Genomic DNA, 24,276 nt, shown 5'->3' with positions numbered 1-24,276 from the left:
GTGTAACAAGAGTGAATGGAAAATGGGGCCTGTAACAGAAAAAGGTCTTCTTGCAGTATCAGGTTTGTAAGGTCATGCTCTAGCTAGCACATAACTAGTCTCAGTGTTTGCAGTGATGAGCAATGGCAGTGAAAGCTTCTAAGGAAGCCTTAGATGCTGGAAATTGGCCTGTTTTTTATTTTACTTGTATGTTTGAACTGGATCATTTTACTCCTGAAGTTATATCTGTATTGAGAATTTAATGAAAGTTTCCATGTATTTTGCAGTGTAATTTGCCTGTTCAGTCAACGTCCTAATTTTCTTGATCAATAGAGATAGTTTTCTATTTTAAAATGCCGAAATGTCACATATACTGTGCTTTGTATTTTCCCGTGTCTAAATAGATGCAGCTCTGTTATCTAGAGATAACTATACTTCATATGACATGTGAGTTTATTCTTTCTTCATTTCTTACTTTTCCTGGAGCATTTTTCTGCGTGGGAACAGGTAGCAGACGCTGCATGTGAACCCTGTACATGGCAGGAACAGTGGCGTGATGGTGTGTGGACTGCTGCTTGGGAAGTTTAGGCCCCACCTCAGTGCAATGCGCACCTTTAAGACACTTGTGTGGGGTGGTTCCTCATACGCTGGCTGTGCCGCTCTGGCTGTGGACTCTCTCCACTGTTGGCGCTGCACGTTTATCCCTGTTGCTGCCGCCTGTAGCACCTGCTGGGGTTCTGGGCTCTACAGGGGCCTGCAGTAAACCCCTGCTGAGGACCTCAGGTGCCACTTTGATTGTGGTTCTGCCCTTGATTCTCGCTGTGAGACAGCAGAGTGCCTGGAGATTTGTTTTGAGTTGTCTGAACTCAGTGAATATAGTTAGTAAGAAGCTGACCAGGGTCACCATCCTGTAAGTGAGCTTATTTACTGTTTCAGACATGAAAAACTTTTATCATATGTGACCTGCCTGCTTGGTATGAAAGCTTATTGGGTCAGTTTGTGACAGGTTAGTGTCAAACATTACAAAAGCAGCACAGATCAGCCTGCGTGTGTGTTTCTCTGTACATTTTTCCGTTTAACTTCTGTGTCCCTTGTACAGTTTCAATGGTCAATAGTTCTCTTATAAGTCTGTTTCTTACGGTAGAGCTGCACCATTTCATAAAAATGAAGAGGAGGTGATAAAAAGGAAGTTGAAATAAAAGAAATGCATATCTTGGTATTTAAAATGAATTAGAGATCAGGGTAATATCTGTATGCAAAAATTTTGGAACTAAAGAGTGGTGTGCACAAGCAAATATTTAAAGACATGGGCAAAATTTAAAGTTGTTTGATTGTTTATATTGTTTCTTTTGCTTAAATGAGCATAGCAGCATAGCTGTTACAACTGAGTGTCCTGGGTTCAGCTGTAACAGTTATTTCTTTTCCTTCTTAGTAGGTGGTGCAGTGCTCTGTTTTCGACTTAAGTCTTAGGGCCGTCTGGACTTTGATTAAATGTGTGTAAACAGTTTTAAGGGATTTTAGGCTATTTCTTGTCTGGATATTTTTTATCATAACATTTATAACCCAAAGTAGATGTTACATGTACTGTATGTATGCTCTTTGGTTAAATCAGCACAAAGTAGCTGGATGTGTGTACAATATAAGCAGCAAAACCTTGGACAAGTTGCTTGGGTTTCTGTTTGCCTTGGCATTGTTTAACAGTTTTGATGAAGTTCCCTAACAAACCTGTAACTTTTGGGAATGTGCCAAACGACTAAGGAAACAGCTTTACTTACATTGGTATTTAAAAATGCTGCATGGGATGACCCTTTTAACTTCGGGTTGAACTTTCATCCCAGGCTAAAGGAAAGGATAATTGAATATAAGCTTGCATGTCTGAAAGTTCATCTTTTTTTCCCCAACTGTAAGTTGGTCTAATAAATTATACTATCACTGCCTACAAAACAAGCCTTTTGTAATTTACGCCGTTCAACATAGTTTTTGGTCGCAGTCAACAAGTGTGATAGTGTGCTTTGATGAAATTAAATGCATTTGTTGAAGGAACTAAAGCAGATGTACCATTTTGGGGTTATAAAGTTTACTTCTGTGCAGTGTTTGACACAGCATATCTTTACTTTTGTATATTGCTGATCTGTAGTGCAGCATTCCTCCATTAAATAAAGTGTAATAATAGAAGAATTGAAGGACAATGGAAATTTGAGACTCATGTGGTGTAGTATGGAAGTCCTAAGGAAAAGCTTATCTTCGTTAATGCTAGGCTTATGTGGTAGACATAGACTAAGTTCTTTCTCTGTGGAAGTATTTAATGTTATCAACAGTACTACATCATGAACCTCAAGGCAGATAGAGTTTGGTCCTTGATAAAGGCACATCTGTGATTCTTAATTGCATTAGTATATCTAATGGGAAAAGAAGTATGAGAATAGCTCTAATTCTCAAAAAAAAAAAAAAAAGCAAAGAAATAAATAATTTTAAGCTGGCATCTCTTTATGGTAATACAGTGTCATAACTGATACTACTATGTCATTTCTTTATCAGAAAATAGTAAAATATATTCAGAGTTTCCAGAAAACATGTTGTCAGACATTAAGATCACCCAATTTACTTTTTCTTCCCAAATATATAAATTAAGTATAGTTCCAGTTGGGTTAATGTGTTCCACGACTCACTCATGTGCAAAAACTATTAGAATTTTGATATCGTAAGGTCAAAGAGTGGAAGTTAAGTATAGTCTTTATTCTTAGTATGTTAAAATAGTTTTGAAATTTAAACTAATCTGTAATTTAAAATAGACTCTTTGGTCTTGGAAGCAGGAAAGAATTATTAGAAATTCTTGTAAAAGCAGTGAAATATATTTTAGGGGTCTCCAACATGGTAGTGAAAAACCTGAGATCGTTTCTTTTGGAGTGAGCTTTATGTACCATCTTCTGTGTGGCTGGATTCCACTGATCATGACACCCTGCAACAGCAATGGAAGGAAGTGGGCTTTAGCTGCATAATTTCTTCTATGGAACTGACAGGTTGATGTAGGAATACAGGTACTAGAGAAAGGTGTGTGTTTCGTGTAGCATGTAGATTGGTTATTATTACAAAAAAAAAAATAATCAGTGACTGTATCTTTTCCTTATAATTGCTGCTGTAGATAAGAAGCTCAGAAGTAGGAGTCATACATGGAAGAAATTATTCTTCCACCCATTTTATCCAAATATATTAGACCTTTAGAGTCACGATTCTGAATTCAGCAAGTTAGGCAGGACTAGGTAACAGCATGCTTTGTCGTGTGTTAAATAATGGCTACCTGGATAGTTGTTAAAAGTCAATAACATGAAGAACATAAAAGCAAGATTGTTTCAGGTTTGTCCTTGAAATGTGGATCAAAGTTTATGTTCATTGTAGAAATGAGTCATTGCAAGAATGAAGAGAGCAGTAAAGGGCATCTCTACTTTCTGTTAAGTGTTTGTGTGGACTAAGTATAATTCTTATATAAAGATTTTCTGAATGTAACATTAGTTTTGCCATCTGGGGAGAAGGAAATAAAATAAACAGTAGGTAAATAAATCCTTCTAGTGTTTCAGTCAGTGAAGAAGAGATGGAAAGAAAGACCTACCACAGAGTCATAGCACTAATGGCCAAAATTTCTTTCTGTGTCTTGGGCCAGTTTTCATAGTTTTTACCTTTGAAATAGCTTTATTTAAATCAGCACAACCTCTTCTTCTAAGTATCAATTTTGTGGGTTTTTTAGATTAGGAAGGTGAAGTTTTTTTGTGGGTCCAGAAAGTGCTTTCTAAGTGCAGTCCCATTCATTTAACCTGTAACTCTCTCTCTTGCCTAATAATTAATGTGTATTATAATTTTTGTGACTGTTTATTTCTCTGCCTGCAATTATACATATCCCTGCATGAAGCAGTCAACATTTGCTACACATTATCCTCAATACTGATACACATGAAGTTTTTTTATGATCCTTTGTTTAAAAAAAAATTTGTAGAACAAAATTTGTTGTGGCATTATCTTCTTTTAGCTGTATTTTAAAGATGCAAAATATCAAAAATCTCAGTTCCTCAAATATGAAGGCTTCTTAGGTAGAACTCTTGGCTTCTTTATCTTTTTCTTTTCATATTAAAAGAAAATCTGAAAGGAGATTGTACCTGAACAAATTTAACACCATCTCCATGACAACCAGCTAATTAATTGCTATCACTCTGACTTTGGTCCTCTTCAGTGAACTGATACTCCTCAGCTTTATTTCATATCTTCTGCATTTGCTATGAAGGTCATTTATTTAGTGACAGTATTTCTTTGGGAAAAGCAGCCTTTTAATACAAGCAACAACTTTCTTTAAAAACAGCTCAATCTTACCTGGAGTTTCCTCTCAGTTTTGCATCCTGCATAGTAGTAGGGAGTTTCTGAGGTTTGTTTGTGTGTGGGGTTTTGTTTGTTTAGCTTTTTTGTGGGTTTTTTTTTTTTTTTAATTTGTTTGTTTGTTTTTGTCTTGTTTTGTGGGGTTTTTTTCAGGGGGGTGGTGTTTGTTTTCTTTCTTCTTGTTTTTCCTGGCATTTCCATTTTTTTCATTTGGACATATGGGTTCATTTTGCATATTATGACTGTCAGCGCATTGCAGTGCAGGTATTCCCAAGCTAGCCTGTGATCTAAGTGGTCTAAGTAGTGTAGGAAGTAAAGAAATTAATCCCCAGTAGTGTGATATTTAGAGTGGGCTAAGAGATTAGGTAGTTATTTTGCTCTTTAGGACATGCTTTGCAGGTCTGAGACTACCACTGTATTGCTTTAGTACTTGTGCTTGCTCATGTAAAGTCATCACTACACTATCCTGCAGTGAGAGTTTCTATAATGTTAGAGGTACTTTGAATCAATCAAGTTACTTGCCACAGCTACTGCGTCATTTTTTGACATTTATAAATCTGTTTAGGAGTCCTGGTAGTTGTATTACTGTTGTGAGTAATTGCAACCCTTCCCCTATGATAACAGTCTCCAGCCTGTTAACTGTAATGTCTGTAGATAGTCAGACCAGTTACCCATATGGCTCAGTATGCTCTTTCCTACCGGCCTCTCATAACAGATACCTGTGATAGACTGTAGGGACAGGGAAAGGATGAGCCTGGTGCAGGATATTTTCCCCTGGACATTTTCTCAGTCTTCAACTGTCTGTGGCTAAAAGAGTTCAAGGCTAGTAAGCAGTAAAAAGAAGGAAAGCTGATGCTAAGAAAGAACACTAATTCTCTATCCTGAACATTTCTTGTATTTTTATTTTCCTTCTGGAGGACTGTCACTGCCTTTTACAGATTAAATATGTTTATACATAGAAATTTATACGTTATGTGCTTACTAGTGAAGGAGAGTGAAAATAACAGAGTATATCCCTTACTCCTGCAGTCTCCTTTTCAGTGGCATGTGTTTAGTTCCAATCTTCGTGTTTTCTTGTCTTGTGGATGTATTAATTGTTTGAAGTTATTCTATATTTTTACTCTTTGGGTGCTAGACAGTTTGTGGGTCACCTGAATTTTCTCATGTAATTTAATAGTACTTATGACAGATGGATATTGATGTTCAAGTGTACTTATTGAAAATTATAGTACATTAAAAGGATTGCTAAGAGATTTATGTCGAAAAGCAGTAGAAAAATCTGTTTTGATCGAATGTTTTACATATTGTTGAAAGTACAGAAATACATACAACATGCTGTTATGCTGGTTTAAGGTGTGCAAAAAGTGTGGCAACTCCCTTCTATTTCTTCATAAGTAGCAGGCCCACAAAAGAAATTCAGAAGGGCAAGATGTACTGGGAGAGGCTGGAAATAATTTTAGATAGTTTCCTTCATAAGCTGATTTTTTTTTTTTTTTTTAATCGCTTTGTGGGCCTGCAAGAAGTTATGATTGAAGATAATAGATATGGATATTTTGCATAATAAATGACTGGAGAAATGAATCTAAGCTGATGCTTGGTACTTAAGATTTGCATGAAGTGAAGTGGCAAAAGGAAACTTGTACCAAAACTGAACTGGGAGATGAGTTAGGCTGCAAAAGTGACCTTGAAGATGGGAAACATCATCTTTGTGGTGCTAGATTATGTCTATTCTGAATTATTGTCTTTCAGCTACTTATTTTGTATATTGTGATACGTCTGGATTTAGAATAACATATTAATGATTTCTTTTTTCTTTTTTTTTTTTTTGTTTGTTTGTTTGTATATAACATGCTACTGAACTGGTACATATGAAGATTGCTGTGTTCACTGTATCCTGGCTTGCTTGTTCTGTGAATTTCTCACCCTCTGTAACATTGTTCTGGGACAAGCATCCTGTGGCATCTGCACATCAGAGGCCTGCTGCTGCTGCTGTGGGGACGAGATGGGAGATGACTGTAACTGCCCGTGTGATATGGACTGTGGCATAATGGACGCATGTTGTGAATCTTCAGATTGCTTAGAGATCTGCATGGAATGCTGTGGGATCTGCTTCCCATCATGAAATATTTATCCCTTTTTATTTTATTCTCTATAAAACTGGAGAGCTTTTCTTTAAATACATTTGAAGAAAGACAAGGTAAGATTTTCACACAACCAACTGGTATTGCACTGTTAATTCCCTATATATAAATATTTTTTTCTAAACCAGTCCTAAAATCTGTATTCTAACACAAATTGTATAGTTTTGTATGTGAAACTCAAGCTACATTCCAGCTTCCTTTTGGCTTTGCAAATGGAAGACTTTATTGAAACCGAATTATAGGGCTGTTGCCACAGGCTGCATGAGGGTAAAATTGCCATTTGAATTAAGTGACAGATTTTAGTCAGAGAAGAGATGACAGGGCGAAGCCTTAAGTATTTGCCTTTACCTAGTTTAATGTTTAAATGCCTCCATCCATAACATGCCTTTACAGGCATTCTGAAAGCAAAATAACTTAATTTCAATCTCTTTGGGTTGAAAGCAGCTTTGCTCTCTTGTTTTAAACTTAATCCAGAAGTCAGCAACAGAAATCTACTGTTGGTTTTGCTACAATGGTCACGTTGGTGATATTTTTTTGTTTTGAATATCTCAGTATTGATACTGTGGGAAGATTTGGCAAGCTAAAGTCAATGTAAGTTTTACCAGAATAACAAGGCTAGAATAACAAGATTTCATTGTTATAAATCAAGACAGAACAGAGAACTTACATTTTTCTTCACTACTAATATTACTTGAAATGCTTCTTTTTAGAAAGAGACTTCAGAAATCTATGTAGACATGAAATATATCCTTAGACTAACAGACTAATAGACTAACAGATCTTCAAGTTTTGGCTATTAAAAGGAAATTATTTAAGGTCCTTTCCAACCCTAACTATTCTATGATTCTATGATTATCAGAATTTAACTCAAGAATCTAAGCCTGACGTTAAGTGGCCCTGTTTGTTAGTATTTGGGGCATTAGAGCCAGTGTCACATAACTTAGTATTTATTTCTTCACTGTTTGAGAAAAATCCACAGCGGATGGCAGAATTTAAATGGGGTATAAAGACCAAATTAAAACTGACTTGATCAAGAAATTCTGTCATTGAACATAAGAAGCAAATGCAAAAATGTTATTCTCAGATATGTTTTAAGTGTTATTTTAAAATAGCTGTGTAAAAAGAATGAAATTTTAAAAATGTATGATATCCTTTAAAAATAAAAGGATTGGGATTTAAAATGTTTGAAAAATACAGTTAGGATCTAGTGGGCAACTTTTTCCCTATATATGATTAAGGTTTTCTGTGAAATATCTTTCTTTGTCATTGTAATTGCGAAAAGAATTTGGTCCAACACAGAATGAGGTTTATGGCATTCCCAGATTTGGGGAATAATGGTACCATTTTCTTGCTAGTTTCTTATGTCCATGTCTGCAGCTCATCAACTTTTCAATGTAAACCACCTACACATCTTGATCTCACGTACTTAAACTTTCCTATCTACACTCCAGATGTCCCATTTGTAGATTGTTGGATCTCGTAAATTTAGGCCTTGTTACAAGAGTCATCGATAGCCAATAGCATATTTCTGTAGAGTGAATTGACCATAAATGTCTCTTTCCGCTGTAGTGAATTCGGTTTATGCAAATGTGACAAGCTAAAGATCGCAGGACTGTGAAGCTAAGTCAACAAATGGTCTGGTATGAACCAAAGCTTCTGTCCCTGTGAACACTGACTAGTAGTGCCTACTACTGCAAGTTATCTATGAAGGTAACATAGCCGAATCCTCAACTATACTAGGGAGCTGGGAGGTGTTACGTTTTGCCTTATCATCTGCGATATTGTGGTGTATTCTCATACAATGCAGACTTACTTAGAGGGTTTCTTACCTGTTTTTTCATAGTTACTACAAGAATTGATTCTTACCATGGTGTTTTGGTTCAGTTTGGTTTTTTGTTAGATTTGTTTTGTTTTTCATATATTGGGCCAGATTCAGATCTGTGTTGCATAAACTAAATGCATTTTCATTAATGTCAGAATTTTCCATTGGTTTAGCTCCAGCTGGAGAGCACAAAGATATCATGGTAATAGGCAGGCTAATAAGGAACCATATAGTTAAGTTGATAAATTCCCTGAGCTCAGAATCAGGCCCACAGGGCTCAATTATGACTCCTAAAAGTCTGAGCCTCAGTGGGAAGGGGGAAGAGGTGCCTTGGTTGAGTGGCAGTACCTGGAGGCATTTTGCCTTTGTAAGGCATAGTGCCTCTGGGGAAATTGGGGGCATCACAGTGAGCACTGGGACTTGATGCACCTTGGAAAAAGTGTAGACAGTGCTTCGCCCCATGTAGTTCTGTGGTTGACACCGTGGTGGTGGGGACATGCTCTCTGGGGCTAGTCAGCAACATAAACTGTCCTTCCTCATGTCCTTCTGGTCATGGAGAGATGAATTATGGCTGTCCAATTGTGCTTTTGAGGACGGGGAAGAGGACTTCCAGTCTCCTGTCCTGCCCCAATATCTGTGCCCTGCCAGAGCAGTTCCAGTTTTGTGCTTGGAAAACTGCACAGTCGCACCAAGCTTTTAATGAATACCAGATGCTAATAAAAATTACTTTTACTACAGAAAGATACAGTTAAAAAAAAAAAAAGAAAATGCCAATCTGTGTAGAAGTTTATACAATTTGCCCTGCACAAACCCCCGTTTCTACTTACAGGAACTCAGAAGGTTTTTTGATCTATCGAAATTATGAAAACCTTGGAAATGTCTTTGCTATTAAGCATTTACTTCTAGAACTGTTAAAATACAAATAATAATTACAAGAACTTTGTTGATGTGTATATGTGTATGTGTACAGCCTCTCTCTCACAGACATGTGCACACACATATGCAGATATATTACTTCTTTTCCCACTTCATTTGTGAAATACTAGGAAGTGAAAATAGTGTTGTTTAACCCTTCTAGTGAATAGAAGTATCAAAGTATTACAGACAATTGAAAAAATTTAAAAAATGTGTGATTTCTTTGACATTTAAATGTAGTCTGCTACTGTTTGTCATAGAGATATTAGCACTTTTGTAAAATGTATCTTTGTAGCAGAGAATATTAGTATGTAGTTCAAGTAATTCCTTTCTATATTTATATTCTTAAATGCTGTTTTGTAATTTTCACTCTATAGGCAATCTTGTAAGCACCTTGTGTAATTAAAACAAGCAGAATTAGAAGGAGTCAAATGTGAAAACATGGTTTAAATAAAATTAAAACATCAGAACTTAACTGTCTATTTTATAATAGTTCTTGTGAACTTGTACAGTGTTTCAGTATATAGTTCTGCAAACTGGCCCATTTGAAAAAATGGTAACTTGCTATTTGTATTTTATATCAACTGGATGTCCTATTCTCAAACACTATTTTGAAATAAAGATCTTTATTTTGAAACTTTGAGAGATCTTCTATCTTGCCCTGTTACTCTTCTGAATTGTAATTTCATGTCTTATTTGTGATTTTTTTTTTTTTTTTTGTTTCCCTGTTACAACATTTCCTGAAGGCTTTGGCCTTTGGGTGATTTGCACAGAGGATGAGCCAGTGTATGTGAATTGTCTTACAGGTGGAGCAACTCCGGCACTAGAAGCTGTGCTAGCGTGAATCTCCAATAGTAAAAGACTTCGTCGGTAAAAGGGCAGAGTCATTCCTTAGTGAAATTGTGTTATTGAGGTGAAATTCCAGCAATGATTACATTTGATCAAAATGAATATTGTTTTAATACATCTGCAGCAACAGTCTTCAGTTTACTAAAAACAAGCTGCACAACATCGTAGTCGGTATTGCAGTAGACCTATTAAGGTCTAATGGCCTATGTGGCCTATGAAATGAAGGCTTACACGCAGTACCAGTATTTTAAATTAAGGTTTTTAAAATCAGCTAGTTTAAACACAGAGTGGACTGTTTCAACTGTGATTTAAGCAAAGGGTTGGTTTTTTTTTATTTCCATGTTGGTTTAAGCCAAGTGTGAACATTCTTATGCTACTTTAAAGCTGCAGAAACTGCATGTCTACAGTCTTTTGCACTAAATTTTCTATATCTTTTAAAAAATTATTGAACGTTCTACCATGACTGTATATACATGGGCCCTTAGGGGGTCTAAAAACATTCTGATACGACTCCTCTGGGCGTTACACAGGTAAGATGTTAAAACTGACAAAAATTGTACTTGAATGCATACCATGAAGCCTTGCCATTGAGATTGTGTGCCAAAATTATTGTTTGTGTAAGAGAACTGACAAATGCGTAGCCAAATAGCACCATTTGAGACTAATTATAGGTGTCCTAGCCAGTATCAATAATACATAATATTTCTAGAAAAAAAAAATGGCATCTGCGAAGAAGGATCAGGAGCATTTGAGAGCTTTTGGAATAAATAATGACTCTATTTCAGCCATATTACTCATGTTAAGAACTGTTTGTTGAGTTTGGTGAATCATTGGTTTTCTAATCTTCTAAATGAGAAGCTTTTCTGAACTGTTCACTTTTTTTTTTTTTTAATTGTCTTACTGATTGCAATAGTTGATGTATGTTCTGTGAGAGCATTGCCAACTGTACTGATGTTTTTCCATGGTAAAGTTCCTTTTGTTAGCAGTCTTGTAGCTTCCTGAAAGGCAGCACATATATGATAGAATGAATCATATATCTGAAATCTTACTCTTAGTCCCAAACTTAGATTAGAGAAATATCTCCCTGGTATCTTCTCTCTGTCCTTCTCTCTGTCCATATATGAGTGCGTACACCATGTGTTGAAAGACTTCAGGTAGTGAAGATGTTGACAGTAGTAACTCTAGAGTCCTACAGGCATTAATCTTTATTTCCTACCTCATAAGCCTTCTGCCAGTTCTTAACCACTTCCAAAGAGAGCAGGGGGAACTGAACTCAGTTTTAGCATCAGGGTATTGAAAGAAGTTCAATCAAAATAATACCCTGCACCCATGATGCACTTCTTCACTGTGCTCAGTACACTCGAATGCGAAGTTGATTGATTGTGCAGAATTCAACCTCCTCATAAGCACTTGCAAATGCTATTTACCAGTGATTTGGTGCTAGTGACATAAAAAGATGGCCTTTCTCTTCTTTACAAGTCTTTGATATGATGGGCTATTTCTACGATAGTTGGAAAGAGAGAACTTTCTCTGAATTACCATTCTACGAAACAGGGAGATGTTGAATTTGATTTGATGATCTTAATCTCTATATGGTTTTAGTATATCAGTTCACCTCACTTAAAAATTTAATAAAACACTACATACCGTTTTGTTTGTCTCCTTTATGCATGTATATTACAGCAATTGTTAGTACATTACTATTCAATACTCATAAAAATGGGATGTTAGATGAAAAAATTGTATAATATCTTTTATACCTGTAATAGTATCTTGCTAATTTTTGTTCTGATATGCATATGCTGTTTTAACTGACAAAATACTCCACTATAATTGAGGCTCTTTATATCATCTCAGTAGGCTATGTAATTGGTGCCCAAGCACTATACAATTCCTCTTCAATCAGTGGTGTAGTCTTCTGCAATTTGTCTCATTTCCAAGTTGCACGAAGTGACCACACTGTGAATACGCTGCACTCCAACTTGTATGTGTTTCACATTATAGTATTTTTCCACAGTGCCCACCTTTGTTTCTTTAGCTTTATCACAAGGTGGTTTGTTTGTTTGTTTTGTTGGGATTTTTTTAAATCTTTGTTGTTCAAAGGGCTTTCGTTATGGACATCTATAGCAATACAAAGATGTATGTTACATTGCAAGTTATTTCTCCATCTTTTCTGTGTTCACTGCTGTATGCAACTCCTAGTCAAACAGACTTGTGAAAGTGGTACCTTTGGAACTTCAGAATATATCTAAGCAACTGTAACTCAACAGTGGTTTATATTTGAATATATGCAGTTCAAAATATATGAATTCTGTCTTGCTCATTCAAATAAAAAAAACAAAAGTTCTGTTGAGATGCACTCTGCAGTCTTGCAAACTGGCAATCTTTCAAATAAAAAAAAAACAAAAGTTCTGTTGAGATGCACTCTGCAGTCTTGCAAACTGGCAATCTTCAAAATAGTTCTATTCACAAGAATAAGACCGGTACATTAGTTGAATACATTTTACAGTGGCATGTATATTGCTAGTTCTATATTCTCTGCTACTTTTAGGTACTGAAGACTGATAAGAACAAGCTGGGAAAAAGAAATGTATTACACAACATGAATTTGCTTTCCTCCCTGGGAAACACAACTCCATTTGTCTGTTTCCTCATGTGAGGAGGAGACACCTTGATTACATATTTAATGTAGACTAACAGCAGTGGTTCAGAATCCACAATAACTTCAAGGTCATTACAAGTAGCGTGTGAAGGATAAAGGGAAATATGGTGCAAGGATTCCGTTACTGTTGACAACTGCTGTCTCTGCATCAGTAATTTGCTTTGCAGCTACCAAGCTTTCATGGGGTTAAGTTTAAGAAAATTAAGGTATCCATGACTGAAATTTTATATTCAGTCTTGTTTCTTCAGAAAGCATAATTAGACATATTTACACAATTACATTTTAGTAAACTATTATGCCAGCTTAACTGTAACACATATTCTGGTAAAAGTACATTAAACAGCAATCCAAAAGCAATTTAGCTGCTGAAAGCATTATTTTCTATCTAATTATTCACAAATTAATGAATAAAATTAAATTCCAATCACTGAAAAAATGAAGCAATGGTGAGAATCAGAACTACAGATTAGTTAAAGCTATGCAATGCATAACAGAATTAAAGCTTTCTTTTATTCAAATTCAATGCTTAAAAAAGAACAAATCCATCATCTTGAAATTTGACTTGTAGCTTGACATTAAAAATAATATGAGTAGAATTTTCAGTGGGGTAAGCACAAAACTAGTTCAAGTAGTGTCACTCTCAATTAATGTACTCAGGTGCTGTGCCCATTAAAATTCCCACTTGTGGGTTCAGCTCTCTATGCAAATGGGGTCATTACCTGGAGAATTTAATTGGGTATGACACTGGGAGTAGGAATTTTCCTTTCAAAATAAACCCACTTGCACACATTTTCACTAGAAATTTGATTGTTACATATACTTCATATTGTTTGGCTCTATAAATATTTACCAAAATTGAGAATGTCTTCACTTATTTATTTTTTTACAGGTGATTCATAATGCATCAAAATGATTTTTAAATTGTTCCATATATTGCATATGCAAGTCTTGTTACAAAAACCTGTGGTGAAAATGTATGTTTTAGTGTTAAAATGATATTTTTACATGTTTCAATTCCTTTTTAAGCTGATATAAATTTTTATAGTATCTGAAATCACAACTGTAGTATTTTTGTAGTAAATATACATGTAAATGAAAAAATGGCTACATCATACTGAACTTGTATCTCACATTCTGTTTGGAAAGGACAAAAACGTACTGTGTTTCTAATTAATACTAACTTCCAATTTTTTCTGGAAATTACTTTGCAGAATTATTTGTATAAATAAGAAGTCTAATACTGAAAGATATTAATTCCAAAATGCATACACAAATATTCTGACAACAGAAGTACATTGTTGGAAGGAACTTCTAGGGAACTTCTAGTTCAGTAGTCTAAGCTCCAACAGTGTCTAAAAGCATATTCTTGAAAACCTACAATCAAGGGGATTTGGAACTCTAGCTAGAGATAGTCTGCACTAGTGCTATAGTAGTCTTACAGATGATAGATTTTTTTTTCTAACATCCCATTTGATCTTATTTTCATTTCTACAAGTAAGACTGATGTATTCCCAGTGGATGTGCAGGACAGTCACCATTCCCTTGTCATGACTTTTCATAACATAACCTTTTGTACAAATTGTGTACTCCTACCTAGTTTTGTTTTATTTAGTCCAAAGAAATCCAGCCCAGTTTCTTCAACCTGTCTTCTTCAGTATGAATGACATTCATTTCAGCTATTATAGACTGTATGAGCCATGCTTCTCATTTTAAAGTATCACAAGACTGAGGAAGCAACTTGTGAAGCAACTTTCTCTGCTAATGAGAAACATAGGTGTTGGACTTTTGTAAAGGAAACAGTCCAAAGAATCAGCATTATGATCTCCTACATAAACACTTGAAAGATTTTCATGGGATTTGTACACCACTTTTTAAAATTTCCTGGGCGGAGAACCGCAAGTGTTGTCTTAACAAACAAACACAGAAAATAAACCTACCATGTCATTAACACTTATCTCCATTTGTTACTTCTGTATTTTTGCTCTGTCTCAGCTTTTGACTTCTTGCCACTTTTGTTCAGAACTCTATTTACTAATCCAGCATCCTCCGTGTTTTCACTAAAACTTCCTATCCAGTTATATTGTTTCTTACTGCTTCTTTGATGCCTATCTTGATAAATGCATATTAATAAATATTTTTTAATCTCTGGGAAAAAAAACAAAAAAACCAAAAAAAACAAAAAACACCACAAACAAAACAACCAACCAACAACAACAACAAAACTAAAACCCAAGCCCCTGCACAACAGTGGGATGTTTTGCTTTTTGAACTTCCCTGAAATTTGTGGTAGCCTTATAATATGGTTTTAAGACCTTGAGTGAGAGTAGATTTTAACTGTATTTCCAAAGGTTGATGCTACCTTACTAGTCTTCAATCTAGAAGCATTTCTGGCAGAATTTTTAGATGAATCAATAGTTGATGGAACAGTAAATTAAATATATCCCTTCTTAATAGGAGCTTATTTAGAGCAATCTGGATCTTGTAGGATGGACCTCTTTTAAGGAAATATTTTTCCATGCTATGGAACGGAAAGGAAATATTTAGTTTACTTCACAGAAAAAGGATTAATTTTAAACACTTTGAAAAGACTTGAGAATTATGATGAAGAATGAACTGAACAATGGTTTTCAGCTGAAATGCTGTGGCCTTTCATGGTGACCTTTCAATTTTTAAATGGATATGCAGTGAGTGGAAGGAGGGGAGAGTGTGTACTAAGGAAACCAGTTTCAGAACACTGCTTTCTGACCTTCGTGTTTTGAAAAACAGAAATAGTCCAAAACAGAGCCACAGAAATTACTTAGAGACATAAAATTGCTTTTAAAAGGGAGAATTGCAGAGCTTATTCTACTCAAGTATATCCAGCAGAAGACTGAGGTGTGACTTCATCACACTGTACCAGTAATTTCACAGGCACAGATTACAGTGTTCTGAAGCACGAAACAGATGCAGAAAGAGCTAAAATCTAAAGCCAAACAAAAATTGATGTCCAGTTTCTTACCCGAATGTAACTGTGAGGATAGTAATGAGTAGAGCAAAGTACCAAACCCAGCGTTTGATTACTGACCTCCTGATAGCTTACAACTGAATGCTTTTCTGCTTACCTTTTAAAGGCTGTGGCTATATGCATACATACATATATATATAGCATGTATAGAAAAAATTAAATATAATAAATATATACAAAATATAGAATATATGTAATCAATAAACACTGAACTGGATGGAATTTTATTTCATATTTGTGAGGTTAGATGAGATGGTGCAGTAATACCTCATGGGTTTGTTGTCTAACAGCAGTAATAGACTATTTTAATTGCTTGAGTGGGGTTTGTAAAATTCTTACTTCTGTTAAACAAAAAAAAAAAATAGAAGGAAATGTTTTTCCATAAAATTTTCATTGGCATAATATCTCTATATATTCTAGGTAGATAAGAAAAGTAACAGTATTCTGTACTATTTTTATCACCTGTGTTTAGAGAGATTATCTAATGAGGAAGTGACGTTTTCTGATCTGTGCTCTGCAAGTAAGATACATATGTCAGAACTTACTCTGCAGGTGAGATACATACGTCAGCAGGGACAGGTCTCCTGGGTCTACAAGGTGTATTGCTTCTGTAACAGATTCTACTACATCTCTGTGGTTGAGGTTTTATTTGGTGGGGTTTCTTCCTTCCTTCCTTTCCTTCCTTTCCTTCCTTTCCTTCCTTTCCTTCCTTTCCTTCCTTTCCTTCCTTTCCTTCCTTTCCTTCCTTTCCTTCCTTTCTTTCCTTTCCTTTCCTTTCTTTCCTTTCCTTTCTTTCCTTTCCTTTCTTTCTTTCCTTGCCCTTACTGGTGGGAGCATGAGAAGTACCAGTATATGTGTCTAATCCATTGAAACAGAATCGTAGAATCATAGAATAGTTAGGGTTGGAAGGGACCTTAAGATCATCTAGTTCCAACCCCCCTGCAGGGTAGGGACATCTCACCCTAGACCATGTCAGACTTGACTGAAATAGTGCTTTTTCTTTAGTAGTGAGGGTTCTCCACAACACAAAGATGTATGTCCTCTCTCATGGTAGCTCTCTGGTATAACATGACAGACATGGATGTTTCCCATTCCAACATTCAGATATGGTGAATGTAGGTTATAGTTCTGGACTAATAATTCAAATAAAGTTTTACTTCTATCACAAAAATGTAAAATACATTAAATATTAATTTCAAGAGCAAAGCTAAATTGAGGTCCTTAAGAAAATACTTTAAATTAGATTAATTACCTGTAAAACAAACATCATAGATAAAAAGTGAATTTACTTAATATTAAAAAGTTAATAAAATGGGCTGTGAAAGTAAGATGAGCAGCAGTGTTAAGATAAATAGTCCATTCACACTGAAATAAAGCAGGAAACTATGATATAGAAGTTAATGGAAAATTTACAAGACAAAATGCATTCCACTGTATTAAACAAAGGACCACTGGGGTTTGTGTATTGTGAGCTGTCAGTGGGCTCGTCATAACCGTTATAGATCTACTCTGAAATATTAAAAGAGCAAAAATATAGGGCTATAAGGTCCAGTTCCTCTGGGCTGGGGAAAAGAAGTGGGTACTGACTTTTTTTTTTTTTCTGTCTGCTGTCATTTCCCATGCTGCAATGCAGGAAATTATAGAGCAGGTGGAATGGTAAGGCATATGTAGAGCCTTTTCTGCATATTTCTCTTCCCTTCTCCTCAGTTAGAGGCTAATGCAATGCTGTGTTACATAGATCCAGCAATAGTTTTGCGTTCTCCTACTCCAGGAGAAATTTACCTCACAAACTATACCATTTAGTTGGTTGATTTGTTTGTTTATTTCCCTCAGGCTACTCTCTCAAGTACTTCTGTGGTGTACTTGAGGGAGTCGAATGATCAAATGAAAATTGACCCCTGTGGAAATCATAAATAGTTCGTTAGACTGTATTGTGAGACATATGGGGATTTCTCCAATGACAGAAATGAATTTTCCCCTTCTTAGACTGTTTTCCAGAGAGAAAAGGGCTTAATAAACCACTATGATGTATATGCTTGCATGTGTGATAATCCATTTTCTTATTCCTTGCTAATAACTTTTAGGCCTGTTGGTCCCATTTATGCCATGAGAAAAATTAGAACAATTAAAAAAAGAAAAACCTAATAAAGGAGAATGGGGCTATTCTTACCTCACTGAGGGGGCACTTGCAGAATTTTCTCAAGCCTTATAAGCTATCAGAGAATCCACACAAGGGAGACTTACTAAAAATGTTTAATTGTGGAAAAACTTATAGCTGAAGTTCATGTTTTATAAAATGCAAAGGAATCAAGCTGAGAGACTGAAATCACACAAATGAAAATTAATTCTGCTACTCATGAAACAAGTTGGTTTGTATGGTATAAGCTTGACTTCTGTAAATAGGAATAGTTTAAGTTGCTTTCAAAATAAATGCTACTTCTTTGTCTCCTGTTTTCTAACGTTTGCTTTCGAAAAAGTTATAGTATTTCCTTTTAATGATTATGGGTTTTCCCCACCAAATAGCTTTCTAAATCCATTGTTCCAGGGTAGCCTTCACGAAGAAAACTAGAAATGACTGAAAAAAGTAATTTGATATTGGCTAAGAAAGAGAATTTGAAGGGTCGAGAAAGAAAACATGTTTTTATTAGCACGTGCATTTGTTTATTTTCTTTTTACAAATAGCAACATTTGACTCAAGACTAAATTTTTCAGTATATTCATATAATATACTGAAAAAATTTCTTGCAATAAAAAATTTCTAATAATAATAAAAAAAATATACTGCATAATTGTGGTCCCAGTTAGCATTAGTAAATATTATATGTGTAATTTTTATAAGTAGAAGTAGCACTGTGGTTGTCACATTTCACTGTACACATAGCTTGATTGTTGCGGAGTAGACATCTGACAGAAACATTTCAGTTTAACATGATGAATTTACTGTATCCATCCCCATCAGAAATCACATAACAATGCCAAAGTATGTCTTTGAATATAGGTTGAAAAACAGAAATAAGCATTTTGAGGGAAGTTTTCAAACTCTCTCCAAATCCAGTCATCACTGGTTTTACAGCTGGGCAAATAGGAATACTGCTGCTCTGTGGGGGATTCTTGGGAAGTGAACATTACTTACTTAATCAGGGTTGTGAAAAGCAGATCCTGTTGACTGTAGGTGCCCTGAGTAGTCTATCAGCACCCCAGTGAGGATGCTGGCGCACAAAGGGCAGGCAATTTGCATAGAAGTGTAAAGACTTTTTGAAGCCTTTTGTTAAAATTAAAATGGGAAGGGCGCAATTTGTTTGGAGTGTCTGTGCTGACTGTATGTCAGATGTGTGATGTTTTGCTAATGATGTATGAAACACTGTATGTGGCACTGCTTGGGTTAATGTGCTTGTTGAAGCTTTGTGTCTGATTATTTGGGCCCAATTCTGAGCTCAAATAAACAATAGAGGAGAAAATCAGAGAAAGCACATGCTGTCTGGAGGCTTAATGGTAATTCTCTAGGATCCTGACATTTCAAGAAGTAGTGTGTCAGAAAAGGTAAGGACTCCTGCATCTTTGGTAGAAGATTCTTCAATGTTGTATGTGGTTTAAATAAATGTAGGATATCTCACTTTTTTCTCAGGTTAGATCTTTTTGTATTTTCAATAAAGGGCAAAGGTGTTCCAGCATATTTCAAATAGAAGATAAGATATGATCCTGGGATATAATTCAAATACCTAATTTGTATATTTTATAAAATTATTATTTATAAAAGGGAATTACATATGTGCATCTGCATCTGCATAGGCCCACTGTCTGCCACCTGTATGAATATTACCATAACCTTCAGGTAAATCCTGGAATTAAGGGGGTTGTATCCTTACGTAGTCTTCTTTAATGGATTTTTAAACCATGAACACTGGAACTGATTGCTCACATGTAGATACAATTAGTGTGAATGGTTATTTCCTGACAATATATTAAAAAACAGACATGCATTGTTTGTTCTATTATAATTTTCTACTGCTAAGCTGATTTCAAACACTGAATATAAAGGCCTGACTGTAGAGTAGCAGTCTGCTATGGCATGGGAACTTCTGCCTTTGCTGATTTCTATAAAGAACTTCAGCATTGAAACCAATATTAAATGGAGGAACCTGCATTTCCTGCTTCCTTTCCTGGCTCAGAAATATGCCTCTGAGTGCTGGGTCAGATGGTGTCAGGCAGTTGGAGAGAAAAACCAAGCCAAACCAACCTAACACAAACAAACAAACAAAAAAACCCTCCAAAAAAACAAACAAAGCAAAACAGAATGAAAAACGAAAAGAAAACCCTCAAAACCTTCTGAGAGGTGGTAGCCTAGAAAACTGGAAACCATTTTCAAAAACAGCCACAGGGAGAATTTTTTTGTTCCTTCCATGAGGTATGTGAAAAAGTGTCTGTCCTGTGAACTTTCAATATCTACAATCACTAAATTTATCTCTACAAAATGTATTGCTATGTGTCTGTAAATGTTAATATTTGTACATGCATATGGCTACCTCTCTAACTAAATATTCTTTCTTGGAGTGCTTATGATTCATGTTCTGCACTGTCCTGCTCCTGTGAATAACCCAATGTGCTGACAGACTGACAAGATGCCCTAATTTACTACAGCTGAATTCGGGCCGATACACACAGTGCTGCCTGGCAAATTGAGTCAGCTACTCTAAGTGATTTCGCCTGTTTCAGAGCACTGGGAAACTCAAAGGGCATCAAGTCAAATTACACATTGATCGCAGTTTGCCCTGTAGCTTTTGCACACAGAAGGAATCACATACAACACATAGAAGATTAATGGAAGAGACTGCATCAGGGGAATATCATATGTAAGCATGGAGACGTTGGACATCTCTGGATTGTAATAACACTACAACTCTACCCATCCAGGAAAGAGCAAAATTTAATTTAATTTGTGCTTCCTAAATGAAATACATAGACTTCATCATCCGTTCTGTAGACATTGTAATTCCCAATTTAGCCATACCATAATTCATATTTGGTTTGGTGTTATTATTTCTTCTTCAAATAAACAAAATGTCAGAATATCACAAATTAGAGTGATGTCTAGATTTTTTATACGCAGAAATATAAATCTATACATACGAATGTTCATGAACTGTCATATATTAGAATATCTTTAACATGGAGATCACTGATCTATTACTTAATGATCTACAACTATGTAGAGTTTGGATGACAAACCAGTAGCCAGATGCCTGAAAACACAACTTTTATTTTCATGCTTCAGAATCACAGAGGCTGCTTCCTTAAAAAGCAGTAGCAAAAAATAACTTAAAAGTCAAAACCCAAAGATTCTCATATGAACTGTTCCAATATCTGACATTTAAAAGACAATACAAACTACTGTACAACTTACAATGATATGCTAGGCATCAGCACGAAGGCTTATCTTTATTTCATTTGCAATGCTTGCCCTAGCTGAGGCCTCCTCCTTCTCCTTGTTATGCTGATCAGCAAATTTTGCACCAACTTGCAGCATGTTTCTCAGAAGAGTGCCATAAGCATAACTAAAATAATTTTAAAAAGCCTCCGTGTACTGGATCTCAGTTTATTGATCAGTAACTTGTATAGAGAGTGATCAGGTTCACCACAAATTGTGTTTCAGCTCTTCTGAATGGTCTCCCAAGTCATTTAGTCTATTAAATGATCCTGATGGTTTCTGATTTCTGTCTGTTGCCAGGTAGATTTCTTCCAGTTAGTTATTAAAAGCACTAACAGCATTTTTCTCAATTTCATTTCTATTTCTAAAAAACCAGACACTTGGTTTCTATTCTTGGTGTTTTCTAACACCTGGTAAACATACCAAGAAAACATGTTCTATCACTTCTATAGCAAGAGGCAACAACAAATGAAACTGAGGGATTTGTATTGTCATGTATGTAAAAACTTAAGGGTTGTTTCCTTAACACAGCAGTGTTTTGGACACATTCTTTCTCTCTCTCACCTAATGCTTACAACTCAAGTCACGATAAATATTTTTGGAAGAATATGCTGCTCCAAACTCTTTCTAACACAATTTCTGTTTTCTTAGGCTGAAAGATTTTTTTGTTTGGTTGGTTGTTTCAGTGAATTCCTTTCACAGTAGGAAATAAAAATATGCAATTTTAGTAGCTTTCTTCACAAGATGTGGAGGTAAATTGGATTCAAGGACTGATAGTCTTTTTTCTGGACTTAAAAATCTAATGTATCCATTGTTTAAGGTCAAATGTCTCAACAAAATCTTTCTGTAGAAGTGACTCGTTAGCTTTTACTTTTATGAGGTCCCTTCTGCAATTTTTTTCCCCAGCTTTCTTGATTTCAAAAATCACAGTGATGGTATTTGAGTTTTCTGGGAATTTCTTCACTGTGATGAATGTTGTGAGCAGAGATTTTTTTCTAGTTCTGCTTCTGGGCTTCCTCTGATCTTTGTAATGTACAGTGCAGTACTCTCTTCCCTAGGCACTTCTCTTATCATTTTCTTAACTTGTTCTTCTGTTCGTCGTACAAGAGTAGCTTGTGGAGCTATGCAAAGGAATCATTCACAATAGTAGCTAAACTGCAGAAGAAACATTTCTAAGGATTCCACAGAAATGAAGGATTATGAACATTTGTCTTTTTAAAGCTCTAAATGAGGAAAATGAAGATCCCACAAGCCTCCAAAAAAGCCTTCCACCTTGACCTGCCAAGCCAATGCATAAATACAAAAGTCTTACCTATCGTAAATGCAGCATTCTTCTGTAGGAACTGCTTTACTTAGGAATTTATTAAGGTCACAGTGTGTAAACAAAAGGACTGTTGGACCAAAGCTAAGCATTTGTTGATAAATGTATATTTTAAAACTTGAACACCTTTTCCTTCTTCACCCTCCCTGCACGCACCAGCAAATCACCATCCTTCATACAAAGCAAATACACAGCAGAAGTAAATCGCTGTTCTCCCCAGGAAAAATATATATCTTATTTTTGAATAAACATCCAATTGAATTGCTGAATTTGATCCTCTTGTTTAAAGTTTTTTTAAGTTTTGCTTTCTGCCTCCAATCACAGGTGTGGATGCTGAAGCTTCTGTGAGCTAGGCGATCTGTTTCCTCATGGGGCTTACAGTGTGCATCCTACCAGCTGGCACCCAGAGAAAACCTATTACTTCTTAACTTTCTTCTCCCCCTTTGGTTTCCTTGGTGCATGTGCTTCTAAATATTTACTTTTTATTTCGCTTTGATTTCTTGTTGTGGCTGCTTTGGGCTTGAGCCAGTGTTCACTTGCAAGGCAAGAAAGAGAAATTCAAAGAGATTATCAAAGAGGTAATATTTCATCTTGAAAAGTAACCAGTGCTCCTCCTCAAGTATTTGAATCGTGCTTGCAGATACAAGAAGCAGCTTATATTCCTACTTGTGTCTGTCTGCAGGTCTGTCTCCATAAGCTTGATCATAAAAGGGTAATTCACTTTGTTTTCTGTTTAATACCAAACATTTGTTACTTACCATGAAATTAGTACAACCTAATACTGAGCCTGCAACTTTATTTTGCTGTTTACATTCTATAATGTGTTGTGTTTATGTATTAGACTGTCTTAACTTGGTAGGACCAAATTAGCTGATACTTAGAGAAGAAATTTTAACCTGCTACCTGATGTTTTGTTATGTCTCAAGATAGAGGTTTAAATTGCAAAAGTACTATAAGAGGTAGCCAAACTAAGAATCCATCAAAACCTGGGAAATTGTCATAATTCTTGTTTGGTTTTACAGGTGATTTTAACAGGAATATTTGTACTATTTTGAAACCAGAGAAATTATAACATGTGTGGGGCAGCCACATGCACCTTTTCACAGCACATGAAAAATACCTTTGCCCACAGATGGTTTAACAGTGATTTTGGTTTTGCTTTTTCCAATGTAACACGGATGTGTCTCTTTTTTGTCTTTATGTATTTATTTTTCAATCCCCTTTATCACACTGTGAAGTGTTTTGGCCTGTCTTTTTCATGGTTGTTTATGACAATCTCTTGTTGAATTGTATACCACTTCTGTCCATGTTTTTTTCAACACAGCACAGCTGGTCAGCCAGTCTCACCAGCAGGAGTTAACTGGAACTTGGGTACTTTTCCAGTTGAACAAAAAACCCCTGTTCTTCCTGCAACCTGCATTTCAACAATGAGTAAAGAGAAGTTTCGTTGTCAACATTAAATAAAAACACATGGTTTCCTGCAGCTGGAGTCTTAATCTCGCATTAGGCTTCCCACAGCCAATGCTGCAAGTGTCAGTGTTTAGAAAGCTAGTGGTACTGCAATTGCAAAACTCTCAGTTAAACCTCACAGAACTACTGAAAGAGAAAGAGCTTTTTCAGCTTCTTGCTTTTGGAATGCTGCTGGGAGTCAGAGGAGCACAGTGCTGTTATTTTATAGGAGGCTGCGGTTTCTGTAGTGAAGGTAGAAACCCACTCTAGACTTTATTTAGCAGCATTGCTCTCCATTTAATTAGCTCTTCCATCCGTCTGTCCTTGGATAACTTCGTTTCTGGAAT

General features: G+C 35.7%; 1 protein-coding gene across 8 annotated transcripts in view; it reads left to right on the top strand.

Annotated features, from left to right (window-relative positions):
• MDFIC (MyoD family inhibitor domain containing) overlaps positions 1–9,668 on the top strand; it is a 54,026-nt gene extending 44,358 nt beyond the window's left edge. For all 8 annotated transcript variants that reach the window (XM_030481097.1, XM_030481096.1, XM_030481091.1 and 5 more), the window contains one exon: positions 6,216–9,668. In XM_030481097.1, the coding sequence (XP_030336957.1) occupies positions 6,216–6,463 (248 nt within the window). In that variant the 3' untranslated portion in view covers positions 6,464–9,668. The remainder of the gene's footprint in view (positions 1–6,215) is intronic.
• The last annotated feature ends 14,608 nt before the right edge of the window (positions 9,669–24,276 follow it).

Source organism: Strigops habroptila, chromosome 3 (assembly GCF_004027225.2).
Source record: "Strigops habroptila isolate Jane chromosome 3, bStrHab1.2.pri, whole genome shotgun sequence".
Taxonomy (NCBI): Eukaryota; Metazoa; Chordata; class Aves; order Psittaciformes; family Psittacidae; genus Strigops; species Strigops habroptila.
This window is presented reverse-complemented; position numbering and strand designations above follow the sequence as displayed.